The sequence below is a fragment of the Rhyacophila brunnea genome, unplaced genomic scaffold, assembly GCF_057557595.1.
Source record: "Rhyacophila brunnea isolate RB1 unplaced genomic scaffold, BYU_Rbru_1.0 scaffold_3, whole genome shotgun sequence".
Taxonomy (NCBI): Eukaryota; Metazoa; Arthropoda; class Insecta; order Trichoptera; family Rhyacophilidae; genus Rhyacophila; species Rhyacophila brunnea.
The window spans coordinates 15,074,290-15,094,303 of record NW_028232965.1 but is presented as its reverse complement, the minus strand read 5'-3'; the positions used below and the strand labels follow the sequence as shown (position 1 = coordinate 15,094,303).

At 35.0% G+C, this 20,014-nt stretch overlaps 1 protein-coding gene across 1 annotated transcript; it reads left to right on the top strand.

Moving 5' to 3' along the window:
- Window positions 1-1,391: 1,391 nt before the first annotated feature.
- Window positions 1,392-6,224, top strand: LOC147067946 (uncharacterized). Its single transcript, XM_085952863.1, has 2 exons — window positions 1,392-5,599; window positions 5,877-6,224. Exon 1 carries the CDS (start codon window positions 2,280-2,282, stop codon window positions 2,760-2,762), a length of 483 nt encoding a protein of 160 aa, XP_085808989.1. The 5' UTR covers window positions 1,392-2,279; the 3' UTR covers window positions 2,763-5,599; window positions 5,877-6,224.
- The last annotated feature ends 13,790 nt before the right edge of the window (window positions 6,225-20,014 follow it).

Here is a 20,014-nt window from a genome sequence, read left to right as displayed (position 1 = left end):
ACGGACACCGTGGCGACCTCTCCCGGTGAATAGAGGAGCCCACGGCCGCCAGGAAATATTCCCCCCCCTCCTTTTTGGCAGCACAGGGGAAGCTTTTAAATGAGCCGGCGCGACGTGAAGAGGCTCTCTTTTCTTCTCCGACGCCTTGAAGACCCTACCTGGGTCTCCACAGCACCTTCATCAATACCCTGTATCAATATTTTCCGTTAATTTCTCCTTAGAGTATAACTTTGTTTGTTAATAACTTTTGTCTTCCCCTTTTTTTTTATTTCGTGCCTAATTTACATAAATTTATTTCAAGCTCGCCTCCCTTTGGGATTATATAATATTAAAGCCATGCCCTGTCAGTGAAAAATTAATTCTAGGTGTTATTGGTATTATTTTTAATTATCATAGTGTAATTGTTTCGTAGTGTATAGGATTCCATTAATGTTTAAAGGTTTTGTATTGCCGATTTACGTGTGTGTTAGATTATTCCGTGGTTGTATTTAAATTTAATTCCCGCTCTATTAATTCGAATATTGCCATACACGTGTGTAGAAATTAAGATTATTCGGGTAGCCCGAGGGATAATTAAGACCTGTAATATTACGATATGTCAGATTGTGCCATGATGTGTTAAATAATGTCCAAACGGAATAATTACCGTATTCAGTTTTACAGTGTGGCATTTGTCTGATTCGTAACTGCCCCTAGTATTCGTAAGCGCACTGCTATCTGCAAAAATAAGATAGAGGCGTATTTGTCTAAGGCGCGAACCATCCCGCGTAAGTGGACCGATTCGCGTATTGAGTTTTCCGTTTTATAAATTTGTTTTTTTGTGTTCTATTCCGTTGTCATACGCGGAGACATTCATCTTAACAAATAAATCAACCTTATTGGGCGAATTTCTGGCGAACCGAGCCCCTCCTCCCGTCTGCAAAAAGGGGATTTCGCCGGAAGCAATTGTCATGTAATCGGCAAGTTTATGGCACAATCTTTCATCAAATGCGTACAGATATAGGGTTCCGCTTGTCTCCGGTTGTTTCAACGACTAACATAACCAGACCGGCACGACTATCAGGTGTTGGAAGACTTCCAATCTTTGGTCTTGAATTAATATAATTCTATTCAAAAAATATCACTGCCATCTGTGGGTCAATCATAAGACATAATAATTTTTAATATAAGAAATACCTCCTCTCAGAAAACCAATAAGCTTCCAAGTCTCTGGAGAGAGTCAGGATCAAAGATTGACAAGTAGCCTCGTGTGGTCAAGTCCTCACAGGTTTGAACTGTGGTTGCCAAACTGGGCATCTTTAGCGCAGTACTCCCAAGCGAAGCCCTGTATCGGACGTATTATATATGGTTAGACTAGTGTATAATTTTTTTTTATGATAGATTTTCGATTTGATACTTGTGATTTGACGTGTTCCTATGACAATATAATGTGTGCTGTACCTGTATGATCGATTAACCCCTTCAGGTCACTACGATTGGCGATGTAAATTTCTAATATAATAATTGATTGAATGTTCTTGTTTATATGTAACTTTATGACTAAACCTGTATTTGCAATAAATAACATTGTAACCCAATATTTCTGTCGTCTACCGCATTAAATGGATCTCTGTTGAGACGATCGAGCATTTCATTTCGACCACCCGAGTCTCCCTTCCTTTTCAAGTGTCGCCCATGCGTGGAACGAACGAAGTCAATGCGACTTCGGGAACCACGACCCTGAAACCCGAGAACCGTGTATGCAAACTAGGCGACAGAAATATCTGAGGGCGAGAGAACCTCAGTGGCGCCCAGTTAATAACCCCGAAAACTTAGTTGTTATTACAGACCCGCACGCAGAGATGACGAGGGATGCAGAGGCGAACAGAGTGTCACCCCCAACCAGCGGCCCGACGTCACAAGGGCAAGGAGAGAAACAGGCCTGTGGCATGTCTTGCCGGCACAAGCCCGAGCTAGAGGCGGTCTTCGATGGCGAACCACGAAGCAACGTGGTTCAATTCATTTCAGACTGCGAGGAATACTTCAAGGCCGCGAAGACAAATCCGCAGAGGCAACCGACAGTGGCGGCCGCTACCCTGTGAGGAGAAGCGGCGCAGTGGTGGAAGCACCTACGTGAAGAGCCACGTACATGGGAGATCTTCACCTGGGAGCTGAAGTGGGAGTTCACATCGCAGCGACGGCGGGACCAGGTGGAGTCGCAACTAAAGTCCCAACGGCAACCCCCACACCAGGAGGCATACCCGTTCCTGGTAGAGAAGCGAGACGTAGCGCTCCTCGTGATGCCGGAAGCAACACAGGAAGACCTCGCCCGGCGATTCGCCCTACTCCTGACGGAGAAGGACCGGGCAAGGGTCGACCGTCACCCATGGAAGACGCTCCAGGAGCTGATCGAGGTAGCAAAAAACCTCGACCCGCCCCAGGGGGACGATGAACCCTCGGCCAGAGCATGGAGGGAGGAACGCCGCCCCGTACCCCAACAATCACGGCGGACGAGGCGTGAGAACCCCCAAGCGTGGGCCGCAGAACGCCAAAGGCCTGCCGCCCTCAGGCGCAATGACGAACATCAACAACCTCGGCGGGACGAGAACACCCGAGCAAACCACCAGGGTCGTCCTGCCGAGAACCATCAGCCCTCGACAGAGGGGCCTCCGCCGCCAGCGCGCCAAAGGCAGGAGAACCAGTTGCCGCGTTGTTGGCACTGCCCAGGGCGGCATTTCAATGTCGACTGCCCCACAAAACGGGACAGGGCTAACCGACAATGAAGATGCGCTGGTGTCAGCCGGACCGTATGTCCCGCGGACACCTCCCACCTCAAAATTGCGAATGATTAATTATTTAGATTTCAAGCGAGTGATCTACCATTTAATGTAAAGAATACAAGCATTGTACTTCAGCTCCTTCAGGATTAATGTCAAACCCAAAAGTAGTAGATCGCCCGTTACAAACAATTTCAATAGATTTAATTGGACCTTTTCCAAGGGCAAAAAATGGTTAGTCGTTCCTTTTAGTCGTAGACATTTTCTCAAAATTTGTATGGCTTAAAGCTTTGAAAAAGGCTACTTCAAAACCTATAATTAATTTTTTAGAATCTGAAGTATTTTTAAAATATGGCGTGCCTCATACAATAATTGAATACCTTGAAAGAAGAACCACTTAAATCACCTTAAGTGGTTTTTCGGTTCTCGTAGTATTTAACAAGGTTTATAACCTGGCTATTAGCTCTCAAAAAATTATTTCTGTATTTGGTCAATAGAGTTCGTTATATTGATTTAAGTTGGGTCACCTCACAAGTTGTTCTTCCATCTAAGATTTTGCGGCCATTTAAGTGGTATCATAACCTCACTTTTATCTGTCAGATACTTTTGCTGTGAAAGCTGTTACTGTTCTTTTAACGTTTTTCAACCATAAACAGACATCATATAATAACAAGAAGTAGTAGAAGACGTGTAATTATGAATAATTATTCACATAGTGATAATACAGAGAGTGATGATACAGAGAGTGATGATACAGAGAGTGTCAATAGTTCACAAAGTGAAACAATCTCAGATGACAATGTCGTGTCAAAAAATCTTGGAGTGAAACGCAACAGGTGCAAAGAAAATTGGAAGAAGGAAGTAGCTAAGAAAAAAAGGAATTCTGGTTTAACATATACAGCAAGTACTGGGAAAAAAGTTAAAGGAAAATCTTTTGTTTGTGTCCAAAAGTGCTGCCCAAAAAAATGCTCAGAAAAAATTGAATGTCTATTTCAAAAAGAGTTTTTTGATAATTTTTGGAGCATTGGAAATAAAAATGCCCAAGATACTGCTCTTATGGGACTTATTGATACAACAGAAATAATAAAGAAATGTAATATTACAAAATCCGGGAAAAATAGACAACATTCCTATGCATACAACTTTAAATTTAGCAGTGGGGAGAAAATTATCGTCTGTAAATCGATTATTCTCAAAATTCTCCAGATATCTGAAAATAGAATGAAGACTATATTGAAATCTCTGGTCTCAGGTCAACTTGAAGTAGTTGATCAAAGAGGCTTTCATGCCAACAGACCCAATAAAATCGATGAAAATATATGGAATTTGGTAAAAGAGCACTGGGATATGTTTCCCTCAAACGATTCTCACTATTCGAGAAATAGAACAAATCGCAAATATTTTGAAAATCCTTCGCTAAATATAATGATATTATACAAGTCATTCAGGCAACATTTTTACGAAAAGATGAAAACAGTATTGACAATGAGATATGAAACATACTTTAAATTTTTCAAGGGAAATAGTCCTTATTTATTCAGGCTACCAAGGACCGATGTGTGTGATTTCTGTAGAGAGTCTAAGATTTTGTTAGATATTAATGAAGACGACCCACGCAAACTTTTGTATAATGTCCAAAAAGGTTATGAGGTATAATGAACTGAAAGGAAATCTTCTAAAAGAGGCCAAAGCACTTGATTCTAAGACATTAGTTATAGAGTTTGATTATGCCCAAAACCTTCCATTGCCTAAATTGAATGTTACCTCACAATTTTATAAGAGACTTTAATGGCTATACGTTTTTAATATACACTGCCATAATGATATGTCAAGTCAATTTTACTGTTACCTGGAATGTGATGGAAAAAAAGATCCAAATTCTGTATGTTCATTTTTAAATGATTTCATCACAGCCAAATTACGAGAACTTAATGGAATTCAACACATAGTGCTTTTTTCAGACTCATGCGGAGGTCAGAATAAAAACTACACCATGATAAGGTTTTGTGCTTGGTTCTCAAGACTACACGCTATTAAAATTACCCATATGTACCCAGTAAGAGGGCATTCTTACAATCAAAATGATAGAAATTTTGGGTTATATGGAAAAGTATTGAAATATATTGAATCAATAGAAATGCCATGTCAGTATTTAAAAGTAATAGAGGACTGTAGAAAAAGTAATCCGTTTGAAGTTTGTATGGCTGCTTACTTAATAAAAGATTGGACTTCAGCATTGTCGCCACTATTTCTCAATAAACCTAAATCTCGAGAAAGGAACTCTATATTCGGTATACAGAAATGTGTATTGCTGAGATACGAGCCACAGTCTTTTTCTGCTTCTGAAAGTTACACAGAAATTTTTCAATCTTACCAAATTTTTGTCAATAATATAACCACGAATGTCATCGAAAATCTACAATGTGGATCACCAGTGAAACCAGGGATAAAGCCAGCAAAAAAAGCAGATGTTCTCTCCCTTGTGCGCTTTCTTACTCCAGAAAGTGCCGAATGGCTTAGTAATGTTCTCGAAAACGAATAAATATTTTGTAATGTGTAACTTAAATTTTTTTTAGTCTTATTAAATATAATCCTTTAAAACACTTTATAGTTAAATTTATTTCCATTTCCTATTCATAATTTACCATTTTGTACCACTATTTAAAAAAAAAAGCTCATTTCTATAATTTGTACCCGCTGTTTGGAAAAACAACTTAAGACCTTGGGTCATTTGCAAGGCTATATTTTCTTTACTAAGATAAAAAAAAGTTTTTTTTTTGATTATTTAAGTAACTGAATAATGTCAAAATATTATATCAAAAGCATACGTATGTAAACATATCCTATTTTTTTTTTTTTTTTTTTTTTTTTTTTTTTTTTTTTTTTTTTCGACCATGTCCGATCCTGATAGGATCATATGGGCCTCCACAGAGTGGAGGTTTGTATTGACAGATTTTGTTTTTTACGAGAAATGGATGTCAGCCACTTGCTCAACCTATTAGGTCCATACCCTGACACACACAAATTGAAAAACAATTTTTGTACTTGCCAGACCCAGGATTCGAACCTGGGACCCACGGCTTTGTAGTCCAACGCTTATGCCGCGCGGCCACCGTGGGCGTATAATAGATAGAAAATGTTTCGAAATGTTTAACATTGAATATCTCAGATCAAGTTTTTGAGGGTTAAGTGGTTCTTCTTACAAGGTCCTCAATTACTGATAATGGACGACAATTCATTTCCAAAGAATTTAAGAGTTTTCTATTAAAATTCCATGTTCCTAAACTATTCTTAAGCGCATATTACTCTCCTCAAAGTAATACAGTGGAGAGGTATAATCAATCCATAAATACATTATTAGCCATTCTTGTGGGTAAAAATCAACGTTTATGGGCATTTACTTCATGTTCAAACAGCACTTAACGCTACTGTAAATTTAGCAACTAAATATATGCCATTTTTTCTCATGCACGGTAGAGAAATCATTCTTGATGGAAGATTTCATTTTCCACATCAAATTCCTGATGATTTAAATTCTACTCAGCCTATTTCTATTGATTACAATAACTTCAGTAATAAATTAATAGAACTTCCTTTTGTTTTTAATATTGTCCAAGAGCAATTATTAAATAATTTCAATAACGATGCAAAACGTTACAATTTAAGAAAGAAATCTGTTCAATACAATACTGGTGACATCGTTTACCGTAAAAACTTTATTCAGTCGAGCGCTATAAATTTCTTTTCTAGTAAGTTGGCACCTCGCTTTCTTCAAAATACAATACTTAAAAAGATTTAGTATTTTAAACACTTATAAAAATGTATTTCAGTATATTGACAGGTATCGGTTTTAATTGCTTGGTTGCATGGATTCGGACAAGTAAGATTGTCACTTTCTGTTTTGTATTAACAATACAGTTGAAAAAGCTGGTACTGTGTACGAGATATATTTTATATATAAAACTGGCTTCAGACAATTATGAAAGCGATGACGAAATATTCGACGATAAATTGTTTGCCTCTTCTGGCGAAGATTTACCTGAATTAGGCAGCGACAGTGATAGCGACAGCAATAGTGACTACACATTTGGAAACCGCTGTGTGTTATAGAATATAATAAATATATGAAAGGGGTTGACCATGAGGATCAGTATCTCTCTTACTACTCGATCATGTGAAGAACAAAAAAATGGAAAAAGTTGTCATGTATTTGTTAAATTGTCCATTTTTTAATTCTTTTAAAGTTTATAAGGTATTAAATCCGACCAAAAGACTAACTTACAAACAGTTTTTGCGTAGTATAAGCAAATTTTGGACAGCCGACCATATCGTCGAAACCGACGCAATTTTGGAAGAAGCGGGGCCATCTACATCACGATTACCGAGAAGGGTGGTTAAAAGTGATCATCCTGGGAGGTTATCACTCGATATGAAGAAGCATCGAATGATAAAAATTGTTACCGGTGGTAAAAAAAAATACCCACAAAGACAGTGTCGAGTGTGTTCGGTGCACAAAAGGGAAAGTTTGACTAGTTATATGTGTACATTTTGTGACGTCCCCCTACACGGGGGTGAGTGTTTTCATAAGTATCATACTTTATCCAAATATTAGAATAATAATTTTTGAGCGGGAATTTATTTATAGTGAATGGAATATTTTTTACGAAACCTTCCTGTAAATATGTGATTAGCACCATGTACTTATGTTATTTTAAACAATTTGTTCTAAAAAGAAACACAGCACTGGGGAGCAATATATAATGAAAGTGAATTCGAAATTTTAAAAAAAATAACTGATGGTTTGGAAGATAGAGCGATTTTTGTAAAATTCGATTTTATTTCAATTTCCGCTGGTTTTCGCCCGCTGCGTTTACCTGTGCCTTTGTACGGAAGCCCGCGCAAAATGTGTTAAGGCCATTGGACCCGTTTTTTCCTGTCTTCTCAGAATCGTGGAAATAGCAAACACGTTTAAAACGAACTGATACACAATAAACTCTTTATTTATTTAAAATCTAATAAATAGTATTCAAATAAAACTTTTTGTGTCATTAAAATTTTCTAAATCGCTTTACTTTTAAAATAAATGACAAATAGTCGGTCCTGTTTTCGAAATTGGCCAAAACGACTGTCACGCCACAATAGATGTTGAACTTAGTAATAGTTTTGCAGGTATATATTGTATGAAAGAAATGCGTAAAATAATACATTTCATTGATTAACCCACGTACTTTTTTTAATATCATAAAAATAAAGATTTTAAAGCCATTTTAGTTTGAGTATACATCAGCCAATTTTGAATGATTTTTTCTCACAAAATAATGTATACTGCACAATAAAAATATTTTTTTATTATAATATAACATTCACGTAATATTATAAATAATAATTTACAATAAAAAAATCAATAAAACCCCATAAATTCGGTACAATTAGTGACGCTATATTACCAAAACACGTCGTACATTTTCATGTATTTATCCTGTTTTCAGACAATTTAGAAATATAATTATTTTGCAAAATTAAGAGACCATTTGATCGATTAATCCATACAGTTTTTCTAATTTCTTATTTCTAGCGTTAGTACGGTCTGGAATTTCTTTGATTTACGAAACTCATGGGAAAATGACCTTTACTCGCATTGCAGTAACAATCAAATTAGCAGTTGCAATTATTTGCATATATACCATTATCTTTCTATTCGGACCACACGACATAGGCCAGGTGTTATAATTTGTAGTGACTAATATCAAACATCGTAAAGTACCACTGAACGTCAAACTGAGAAAAATGTAGTTTTATTATATTATTTATTATATTGTAATACAAATGGTTGCAGCATGTGAGATATTGTAAGACAATTTAATCTAATAACCACGATGGCTACAAGGAAGTCCTGAAGGTATTCGTTCGGTGCAACATTTATAAAAAAAAAAAAATTTTGATAAGCAGTTTAGATAAAATATAGGTGGACTTTAATTGTTTTGATAAATACCTACTTGGTTGGGCTTTAAGCGATTTGAAAAACTTTGCATGTACTTAATACAGTTTTTATGTACCTGGGTGGCCATGTTTTGTTATTTTCAAAGGGACGTATCCAGGAGTATGTTTATTGGCATTATCAATAGAAACAAAATAATATCATTTTTCAAGGTCTATTTATTATCGATCTTAAGTGGTTTATGTCACAAATAGTAAATTGGTAGAAAATTTAATGTAAAATACGTTTTCGAATGCTGTCATCGTAATGGCCACTGAAACATGTGTCATAATTTTCCTAATCGTCAAATTAATAATAAAAAAAGTCTTTTGGGGCACAAAATCACGTATATGTATTATGATATATGTATTTTTCAGATGGTTTGTGGTAAAATCTTTTTTTTTCATACTGCCACAATTCAACTATTCCTAATTAATTGTTTGTTAAATTTTTCATTGTGATCTTTGACTTAATAGGTAGGTGATAAAGTTTTTACCTTACTTTATTGTATTAATTTATTGTTAAGTGAGAATTAGCTGCTTTCGTTATCAGTGTGTATTTGATGAATGCGCATAGTGCCTGACGATGCCGAAAGGCGAAACCAGGATTGCATAAAACGACTCAAATGAAATAGTACAAAACTTAAATCCAGTAGAATTTAATATATTTAATGCCGAGTTGAATTGAATGGAATCACCTTAGGCATTTATTAGTAATTATTTAACACAAGTAAAAAATATATTGAGGTAAGAACCTAGTTCATTGAATAATAAAAACAATATTACTCTTCACATCACAACTGACAAGATTTATATGAATTGTGTATTGCCTGAACTCGTTGATCCTAGACTAACACGGTCGATGGATATAAGAAACCCTCAATATAATAATTATATTAGATGCTATCAATAGAAAAGAAAATAAAATTATAAAAAAAACAATTTACAATAGTTATTCTAATACATTACATACCGTTAAGCCTATACACTAATTAAGGAACCAATTATTAATTTTCTATACACTAATGTTCCGAAATCCTCCGCGGCGACCAAAACGTACTGCTGTCAAATACACGTTATTATAATAATGTTTTCTTAAATCTTAATGGTTGTGTACTAAATCTAAAAAAAAATGTGCCTTGACAAATATTCATTGAATTGCTTTCTTTTATGAGTCATGTTTTTATAATTTAATAAAAACGCAATAAAACAGAATTCTTTCATGCCATCTTGTGAATGTTTTAAACTTATAATTTGTAATGTTAGCTCATGAAAATTATTAAAATTATATTTGTTTACACTTTCGTGTTTTTTTGTATTCATACACATCGATATATATAATATACTAATTTGAAACACCTCAGAAACATACATAAGTATTAGATTTTTTTTTGAAAAATATTTGCACTGAATTTGAACCTACAATATGATAGGTTCAAGAAAAGGTGTGACTTCATAAATTCAGCATATCAATAATATGAGGTTCTTATTTGGAGGTCTACTATTTTTATTCTTATAATTTATTCTACCTACTACAAAAATGTTTATAAAATTTGTTAGGAAAAAAATATTATTAATTCAACACTTTTAAAACCTCTGATTTCGTATCTACTCCGCGAGATGAGGAGCGAGGTGACATTTGATTTTTTACTTTGATATGCGCTTCGCATATGGTTATTTTTTGTGGCGCTTACGTCATATTTGATTCTTGCGAATGAACCCATGCGCCTTAATAAGCATTCAATTAATTATTTGGTTATGTTTTTCCAATAAATATAATTTTTTTAAAAATTCAGTCAAATGAATTTAGCCGTTTTTGTGGTTTAGATTCATACAATATGCTCAGACAACTTTCCTTGCTACGAATGTATCAGAGTGCCCGTTAAACGCCGATACATGCAAGCCATCAACACCAATAGACAGTCCGTTAGAACATATTATTTACTAGCATCAACCGTTGTTTGCCGTTTAATGTTTTGTCACACTCGACAGATTTCAAGCTGTAGAATCAGTACAGCATTACGTATATTAAATTTGAGGCTATCCCTGAATGACCAAAGGCAGGTTACTCGAGGTGGACACAATAAACTGCCCGCTGATAAAAAACAAACTGTGATAGTTTATAAATAAAATCTGTCTCAATACTGCAGAGAAAAACCAGATGCAAAATTTTTACCTCCCGAAATGACTTTAGCTAAACTTTTCCAATTATATTCTGATGAAAGGAGAGAGAATGCAGTCAGCTTATCCTTTTTTAAAAGGGTGTATTATAGCTCATTTAATTTAAGGACGAAACTTCTAAGGAAGGATACATGCAATATGTGCGACATATTACATACCAAAATGCTCAACAAAAAAAATAGATGCAGAGGTAAAAGCTGCCTTGAAGGAGACTCACAAAAAACATTTGATTCTGGCTGAAAATGCCCAACTAATGAAGGCCGATCTATTATTGGCAAAAGAATGTGATGATTTTGAAACATTATCTTTAGACATGGAGAAAACTTTACCCCTGCCGACAATCCCCACAAATATAATATTTTATAAAGACAGCTATGGCAGTATAATGCCGGGATACATAGTGGAAAAAAATGATTTGGGCTATTGTTATGTGTGGTTGGAGGGTCAGGCTGGGAAAGGTGCCCAAGAAGTCGGCTCGTGCCTTATAAAACATATTAGAGAGAATTTGTCCCCAGCGATGAGGACGTTAATTTTATGATGTGATTCCTGTGGAGGTCAAAACAGAAACATAAAATTGACGCTTATGCGAAAAGCATTGATGCAAGTCACTGGCTATAGTGACATAAAAAGACTACATAATAATTATTTTACTAAAAATATAAAATAATGAATTTTTTCAATCAAATCAAATCCGAAATGTTTTCCAACATCCTCTTTCTCTGGTGAAACAGATATGGCTCTGTTTTTTCAATATCAAATTCTGTTTCTCTTAAATTTACAAATGGAAGTCCTCTTACTGTATTTACAAAAACTACATATTCAGAAAAGTACCAACAAGCTACACTATTGAAGAGGTTTTCTAAAAATTATAAATCACAACAAATTTCTGCTACGAGGACATACTTATTCAGAGGCTGACAATGTCCATTCAATAATAAAAAGAGCAAGGAAAAAAAAATCAATTTTTCAATCATCAATCACTTCACCATTCATTGTAAGAAAAAAGGTGTAGAGCAGGCACGGGCAAACCGCAGCGCGCATATTTTTCTGCGGCCTGCGAGAAATATAATATTTTTGAAAAAGATTCACGTTTTTATCTTTCAATGCCTTATTTTGAATTCCTGAATTTTGGGCCTTCATCCGAAAAGTTCGCCCCCATCCTGGTGTAGAGGGTCAGGACGTATTTCACATATAGTGCATTTTCAAGTGACAGCAGAAGAGATAGGGATATTGTTCTACAAAACAAAATTTCTAGATGAAAAATATTTAAAATAAAAGTCTAATAATAACACATAACACATAATATGAAATGATAGGGTAGGTGCTCCTATGGTCAGCCAGCTCCAGTGGTCAGCCATACCAAACAAATCATTGTATAAGAAGTAAAGTATTTAATTTTTTTCACCCAATGCTTGCCTACCTAATAACGATTTTGTACAATAGAGTCAATGACATTATTAATGGACAACGCACTCAGTACAGTAGCTAGCAAGTAAATTCGTGCATAGCGACATTCGCACATGTATAGGTAGACGTCACGCAATTTCCATTATGCGATATCACTCATCGGGAATTATCACCTTTTTTGTAATGGCGTTAGAACAGTGTTTCCAGTGTCAATGTTAATTTGAGCGAACCCGTTCGAACCGAACCATTCGGCAGACCCGACAAAAAGTATCGGGAATTTATAGCAATATCACCTTTATTGTAATGGCGTTAGAACAGATTATGCCATTCGGCAGACCCGACAAAAAAGTGAGTGTCATTTTTTTTTCCAGATGCTTCATCCATATTAGTGTCATTGAATAGAGTACTTACATCTGTGGTTTAAGTGTGAAGTAAATTTTAATATTTATTTGGAAGTTCGGAGAGTGAGTACATGTTTTTGACGAGTTGACATAGTGCTCGAAAATACGATATACTTCAATATTCTGTAATAATTGGTTCAAGGTAAGTTTTCCTGGTACTTAATCATGATATATTATTTATTATATTTTAGTGTAAAAAGAATGCATTTAAACAATATTAGTTACATTCTAATGGATTCAAGTTCTGTACTATTCCATTTAAGTCATTTTTTGCGACCCGGGTTTCCGAAAGGCGAAAAAAACGACTTAAATGAAATAGTACAGAGCTTGAATCCATTAGAATTTAAATTCAAATTCCATCAAGTTACCTTCAGTTGATAGTATTGATATTATTAATAATATTAGTTACTTTTTTAAAGCGGCTGCCTTTAGGGTCAACTTTTGCCGAGACTCTTAGAACTTCTTCCAACTTTTAGAGTTTTCCAAAAGTCAGCCACCCAGCCGAAAACTGGAATATTTGATAAAAAAATATATAATATCGCTTGGTATTGAAATGACATGCTATGTTCTCTAATCAACATACATAACATGATCTCTAATCAATACGATTAAAAAATATTTATTTTCTCATAGGATCCTATGGTCAGCCGCTTGTAAAAATACTATTATGCAAGGCGGCCGAGAACTAGAGTTCTCAAATCCTTAGGTCAGCCACCTTTTTAAGTTCTTCATTTAATCATTGCAGATTTCGTTTATAATACAAACAGCAACTTGTATTTACAACCAGATCGAATTGATAAATTGATTAATTGTTTACAGTAGATATGGAGCCAAAGAAGCGTTTGTTGCGGCAATATGACGAAGCTACTCTATCGGCTGCTCTAAGAGACATCAAAGAATATTAGCTTGGAATTCGAGAGACTAGCCGGAGATTCGGAGTGCCCAGAGGAACTCTATAAGATAGGATCCATGGCCGCATTGCAGAAGGATCTCAACGCATGGGACCGGACACTGTGCTGACAAGTACGGAGGAAGAAAGCTTGGAAGAATGGTGCATAAGTTTGGCAAAATGCGGGTTTCCCCGAAAAAAGGATGATGTTTTGGATACAGTCCAAAGCATTATTAAAAATTCCGAAAGGAAAAATCCTTCCAAAAACGGACATTCAGGCAGGAAATGGTCTGCAGGGTTTATGAAAAAGCATCCTTTCTTGGTCCATCGTGCTCCAGAAGGCATCACAAAGGGGTGGCATCAGCAAGCATCGAATTCAAGTGTGATTTCAGAGCACATCTCGTCACTCGAAGACACTGAACCTGGCATGTATAATGTAATAAGGAATTTTAGACTTTGACTTGACTAATGATTGGACCAATGAGTTGACCAATAATTTGACTAATGAGTCAACAAGTATAAACCCTTCTGTTGATCTCGGTATCAGCCAAATGCCATAAAACATGCATGGAAAGATAAATATCTTAAGTAATGAGTTAGTGCAGTGGTCCTTAACCTGGGTTCGATTGAATCCCAGGGGTTCGGTGAGTCAGTCTCAGGGGTTCGGCGGTGGTCAAGACACATACCCGACTCATATGATTCGTGATAACACGCCCCGCTCGGCCATTATTGGCTGCAGGTGATCACGCAACATCGCTTGGCCTATCTGTGCTGCAGGGAATTTGGTGCGCTCAGTAGTCGACTTGTGACCATCGTGATGGTACGTCGTGTGATTTCTTTCTTAACCTTTCTTACGCGGCAACTGACTTTAGTCAGCCTATACGCGCGAGTCATCCGCACGCCAGCTGACTAAAGTCATTTCGATTTTCGTTTGCCTAGTACTGCTTTCGGCCAGGACCGAAAAATTCGAATATTGATTTAATTTATTCAGAAATCATCCTTCTACCGACATCTGTCAATGTATAGCCTAAACTTTTGTTCTATCTAATTTAAATAAATATTTTTCGGGAGCGTGTCTTGGTCACTTCAAATTTGCCGGGTATATTGGGCTTCTCAGTGCATGTGCGCTGAAGACATTTGACTGATGCGTTTGTAACCATACAAGTTCACGATATAATATGTTATATTGTTTTTTAGTGATTGAAAAACTATTTGGAGATTGCATTCATTCGTCTATCTGCTAGTATATTATTCGCGAGTTAATAGTTTCGGAAAATAATTTGAACAAGGTGTAATTTAAATATATGAGTCGGCGATTTAATATTCCTCTTCGTTTATCGTTGATTAACATTTTTAAATACTATTTTCTGATTATACTATTAGGTAAAACAGATGAAAGTTATTTATTTACCTTAGTTATCAGTCATTTATAAAGAAAATATATGTTAAGTAAATTGAATTAAGTGAATAAACATTTTCACACAATCGAAAATTTCTGTATCGGAAAACTTAAAAACATTTTGTGATAGCATATTATGTGTGTTCGATTTTTTGTAATTATTTAAAAATGGATATCCCTGCTAATTTGTGCGATGAAATGGGAGAAGGAATTCATGATCCTGATTCAGATTATGGGTTGAGTGAAAATGAGTACTACGATGATTCAGATACTTCCAGTGCCCCATCAGAAAGTGCTACTGCCGCGGCCTCTAAATGTAAATAGTAATGTTGACGATCTGTCTTCGTGGACTACTGGGCCTTTAATACTGGTTGTTCACGAATTTGATGATTTCTTTTCTGGAGTCAGCCTGCACACAATTTTATCAGATAGCTCTAAAGAAATAGATTTTTTTGAATTCAAATCCGTACCAATATGGCAGAAGCATATAAGTCGTGTTTTGGCGATTTTGAGATTTGAATGCCAATATGTCAAAAAATGCCTACTATATGTTATGGCAAAAACATATATCTCTAAAACCTATAGATTTCTCGTAAAGCGACTTGGAAAAACAATACATGTCATATAAATTCAAGCTCTAACAAGCCAAAAGCATATATGTCTGACATATGCGCTTTTGGCATAATATAAAATTTCAATATCTAACAAGGCAAAAGCATATATCTGACATTTACGCTTTTGGCATAATATAAAATTACGCATGCGCAGACTTATCTATGGTGTTCTGCATTTTTGGCAGCTGTCAAAATTGTGATTTTTTGTGCTTGTGTTAATAACCTGTTTTACAATGTATCAAAACCCTAGAACTTTACTAATTTTGCAAAATGCTCGAATATTGAATAATGCAAACAATAATATCCATGGAGTTGAAGGTAAGCAATAATAAGCTAATCTTTTGTTTAATTCATATTGTTACAAAATTATAACCTCAAAATGTGTACAATATACTCCTAAGAAGATTTTGAATGAATCTCTGATGTATTTTAACACTTTTATGTCAAAATATTATGTGTTGATGGCAATATATGTATGGTTCCGATTGCAAATAGTAACCGACAATACATTTTGTGGGTCATGTGCTTAAAATTTCTGCATATTTTTGGTTCAGTATACTTAATAGATATTACTTTCAGGCACACCAGTATTGGAAAATAGTTATTTGAATCCAGAATCTGAAGTATGCCCAGTACAATTCGAAGGTGGGGCTTATACACAAGGTCCAAATTTCCATACTGAAGGTGAAGAAATAATTGTCACTGACTATCACAACTTTTCTGAAATTATAGATGGTAAGTAATGCAATATAATGTTGGTCAATCGATATCAGTATTTTTAGTTCTTTATATTATCAATATAGTTGATTCTATTCAATTTGTTGATTTGTTGGTATCCTAATTAATATTATTTTTTAGATGCAGCATTGTTGGAAAATATTAATACCGATAATATTACAATACAAGTAGTGGAAGAAGAAGCTTATGCACATGATCAGATCTGTGTTATCGAGGAACAAACTGAGGTTGAAAATAGTGTTATTGAAAATCAATTAAGCAGACCTGATATCCTTCCAGATGATAACCAGCTTATAAACTTTGTTGAGCCACATATTACTGAAAGACTGGAGAAAAATACTAAAAAAAAAGGTGTAACAGAAAAGAAATGAAAAAACGTAAGAGTTTAGGCCTAGATTATATCACAAGGCAAGGAATTAAAAAACCTAGAAAAGACATATTTTTCCTGCAAAACTGTTGTCGGCTAAAATGTCATGAACAGGTTTATGAAGAGCTTCAAATAAAATTATTGAAAGATTTTAATGAATTATCTCATCGTGATGACCAATCGCTATCAAACTGCATTCACATTGTAGGAAAAAAAAACGAACGAAAGAGGAGAAACCCCTCAGGCCAGATTAAAAACCGCCAAATCAGTATAATTTATAAAATTATCAATACAGAGGGACTGGAATATAAAGTATGCAAAAAAATGTTTCAACATGTCTTTGGAATCACTGCAAACAAAATAAATATTATCATATCAAAAAAACGATTTTCCGATACAGGATTTATTGGTAATGATAATCGTGGAAAACACGAACCCATAAACAAAAAAACAAACGAAAGGGAAGAAGTTACTGCACACATAAATAGCTTTCCTAAGCATGAAAGTCATTATTCACGTCGTCGCACATCCAAAGAATACCTGTCCGGGCAGCTAAACATATCAAAAATGTTTGAAATGCATTGTGATATGCAAATGGAAAAAAATATGATTCCTGTGTCATATTGTATGTATGCTACAATTTTTAGAAGCACCGGATATAAATTTAAAGTACCTAGCAAAGACACATGCAAAACTTGTGATACATATAATATTCAATTAAAATGTGCTACAGATTTACAAATAAAACAAAAATTGGAAATTGACAAGATTGCCCATCAGCAAGTGGCAGATGAAGGCTATGAATTAAAAAAAAACGATAAGACCAAAGCTCTCTGCAGCAGTGTTTGCCAACGCCTTCTCTTAACTCAAATATTGTGTACTATAAAAGGCAATTGTACACATATAATTTGACCGTAAGAAATTGCACATCGAACCAAACCTCATGTTATATGTGGCACGAGGGAATCGCTGCAAGGGAAGCTAACGAAATAGCGTCTTGTGTGATAAGTCATCTGAATACCTTAACTCCAACTGTTGAAAGTGTTATTGCATTCTCTGATTCTTGTCCAGGACAAAATAAAAATAACATAATAACTGCAGCTCTATCTTACTTTGTAAGTACATCACCAACTATTCAGGTCATGGATCATAAATATTTGCTCCCAGGCCATAGGCGACTTGAATGTGACACTGACCATTCACGTATTGAAAAAGCCAAGAAAACTTCCAAAATAGAAATTAATATTCCCCATGATTGGTATCAGTTTGTTAGAACAGTAAGGGGCAAGAAATCTTTTATTGTTAAAGAGATGTCTCAGGATGCGATTTACAATTATTCAAGCCTACTTTCTAATCAACTGGTGAAGCGAAAAATTAATACAGTTGGAGAAAATGTCGTTTGGAACAAAATTAGATGGTTCAGGTATGAGAAGGAGTTTGGTTTAATAAAATATAAATATTCGTTACATGAAGATGACCCATTTCTTCAACTTGATTTACGCCGTACGACAAGAGGAAGAAGGAACATTGTTAACATTAAGCAATGCTATAACAGTCCTCTGCCAATAAATCAATCTAAGAAAGATGATCTCATCAGTTTATTGCCATTGATAGATCCGGTTTATCATCCATTTTATATAAATTTAAATACCTGTTAATTTTTTATATAAATACTATAAGTAATACTTATAAACAACTGTTTACTATCTATTATTATCACTGTTAGTTTAATTTTATCATGTTTTCATTTAATTTCCATGCCCTTGTTTTAGTTTTTCTATAATAAAACATCTATTATTGTAAATGATATGTCAAAATGTTGAAAATATTTTTATGCCAAAACCCCATATGTCATTAAATGCTCAATAACTCATGTAATTACTTAATTTTCTTTTTTTAATAAATATATTTTTAAAATATATTAGTTTTTACCAACTATTATTAATCTGTTAGTTTCATTTTATCGTGTGTTCATTTAATTTCCAAGATCTTGTTTTAATTTTATAAGTTTTCTATAATAAAACATCTATTATTGTAAATGATATGTCAAAATGTTGAAAATATTTTTATGCCAAAACCTCATATGTCATTAAATGCTCAATAACTCATTGAATTACTTGATTTTCTTATTTTATTAAATATATTTCAAAACTATACTAGTTATTTTATAATAATAACATTAAACAATCCAATTTCCTTCATATCCTGATTTGTGACAATTCTTTAAACCTTAAAAACCTTCTCCTGTAAAATGCGAAAAAATGACTTATATGCTTCTGCCATATAGGTACGGAAATATAATGGACAGAGTCGTAATCGAAACAAATAACTATTATACAGAAGACATTAGAAGACAAGAACCATCGCCAAAATCACGAATGCATAAGTGGGTCAACACAGACGTCCCAGAAATGTACATTTTTTTTTGCTGTAAGTATGTTGATGACTAGAAATCGTCACATCACAATAGAGGAACATTGGTCAACCGATCCACTCTTATCCAGCCAAATTTTCGGGAAAGCAATGCCAAGAGACAGACTTTGCTTTTGAGGATGTTGCACTTTTCGGATCCCAATACTCAAATTCCCGGAGATAAATTACATAAAATTAGAATTCTGATCGACCATTGCCGAGAAATATTCAAAAAAACAATGATGCCGCACGAGAACTTATGCATCAACGAAAGCATAATTGTTTTCAAAGGTAGATTGCTGTTTAAACAGTACATTCCTTCAAAACGCCACCTTTCGGCGTAAAAATGTTCGTTCTTTGCGATGTGATGACTGGGTACATATTAGATTTCATAATATATTGCGGGGAAGGAACAGATATTGTCGATGAGCAAGGACTTGACATTTCGAGAGCTGTGGTAACGACATTAATGAACGAATATTTTGGTAAAGGTCATACTATGTGGACTGACAACTGGTATTCAAGCCCAGACTTATTTAAACACCTTCACGATAACAGAACAAATGCTTGCGCAATAGTCCGAAAAAATCGAAGAAATATGCCAACATTTAAGAAGCTCAAGAAAGGAGAAGTGGAGTCAAAAAATAATAGCTCGCTATTGGCTATAAAATGGCATGACCGGCGCGAAGTCCATATGTTGACCACATTGCACAATGATTCATTTACACCCACAGGAAAATTCAATAGGCAGACCGGAGAGCCTATACAGAAACCTGCGTGTGTTATCCAATATAACAAATGTATGGGATCTGTAGATAAAGCTGATATGATGTACTTCAGTACACTAAGCTGTATGCGTAAATCAATTAAATGG

Bases quoted from the DNA above. Each gene is read 5' to 3' on its own strand.
- LOC147067946 (XM_085952863.1), top strand. From the start codon at position 2,280: ATGCCGGAAGCAACACAGGAAGACCTCGCCCGGCGATTCGCCCTACTC.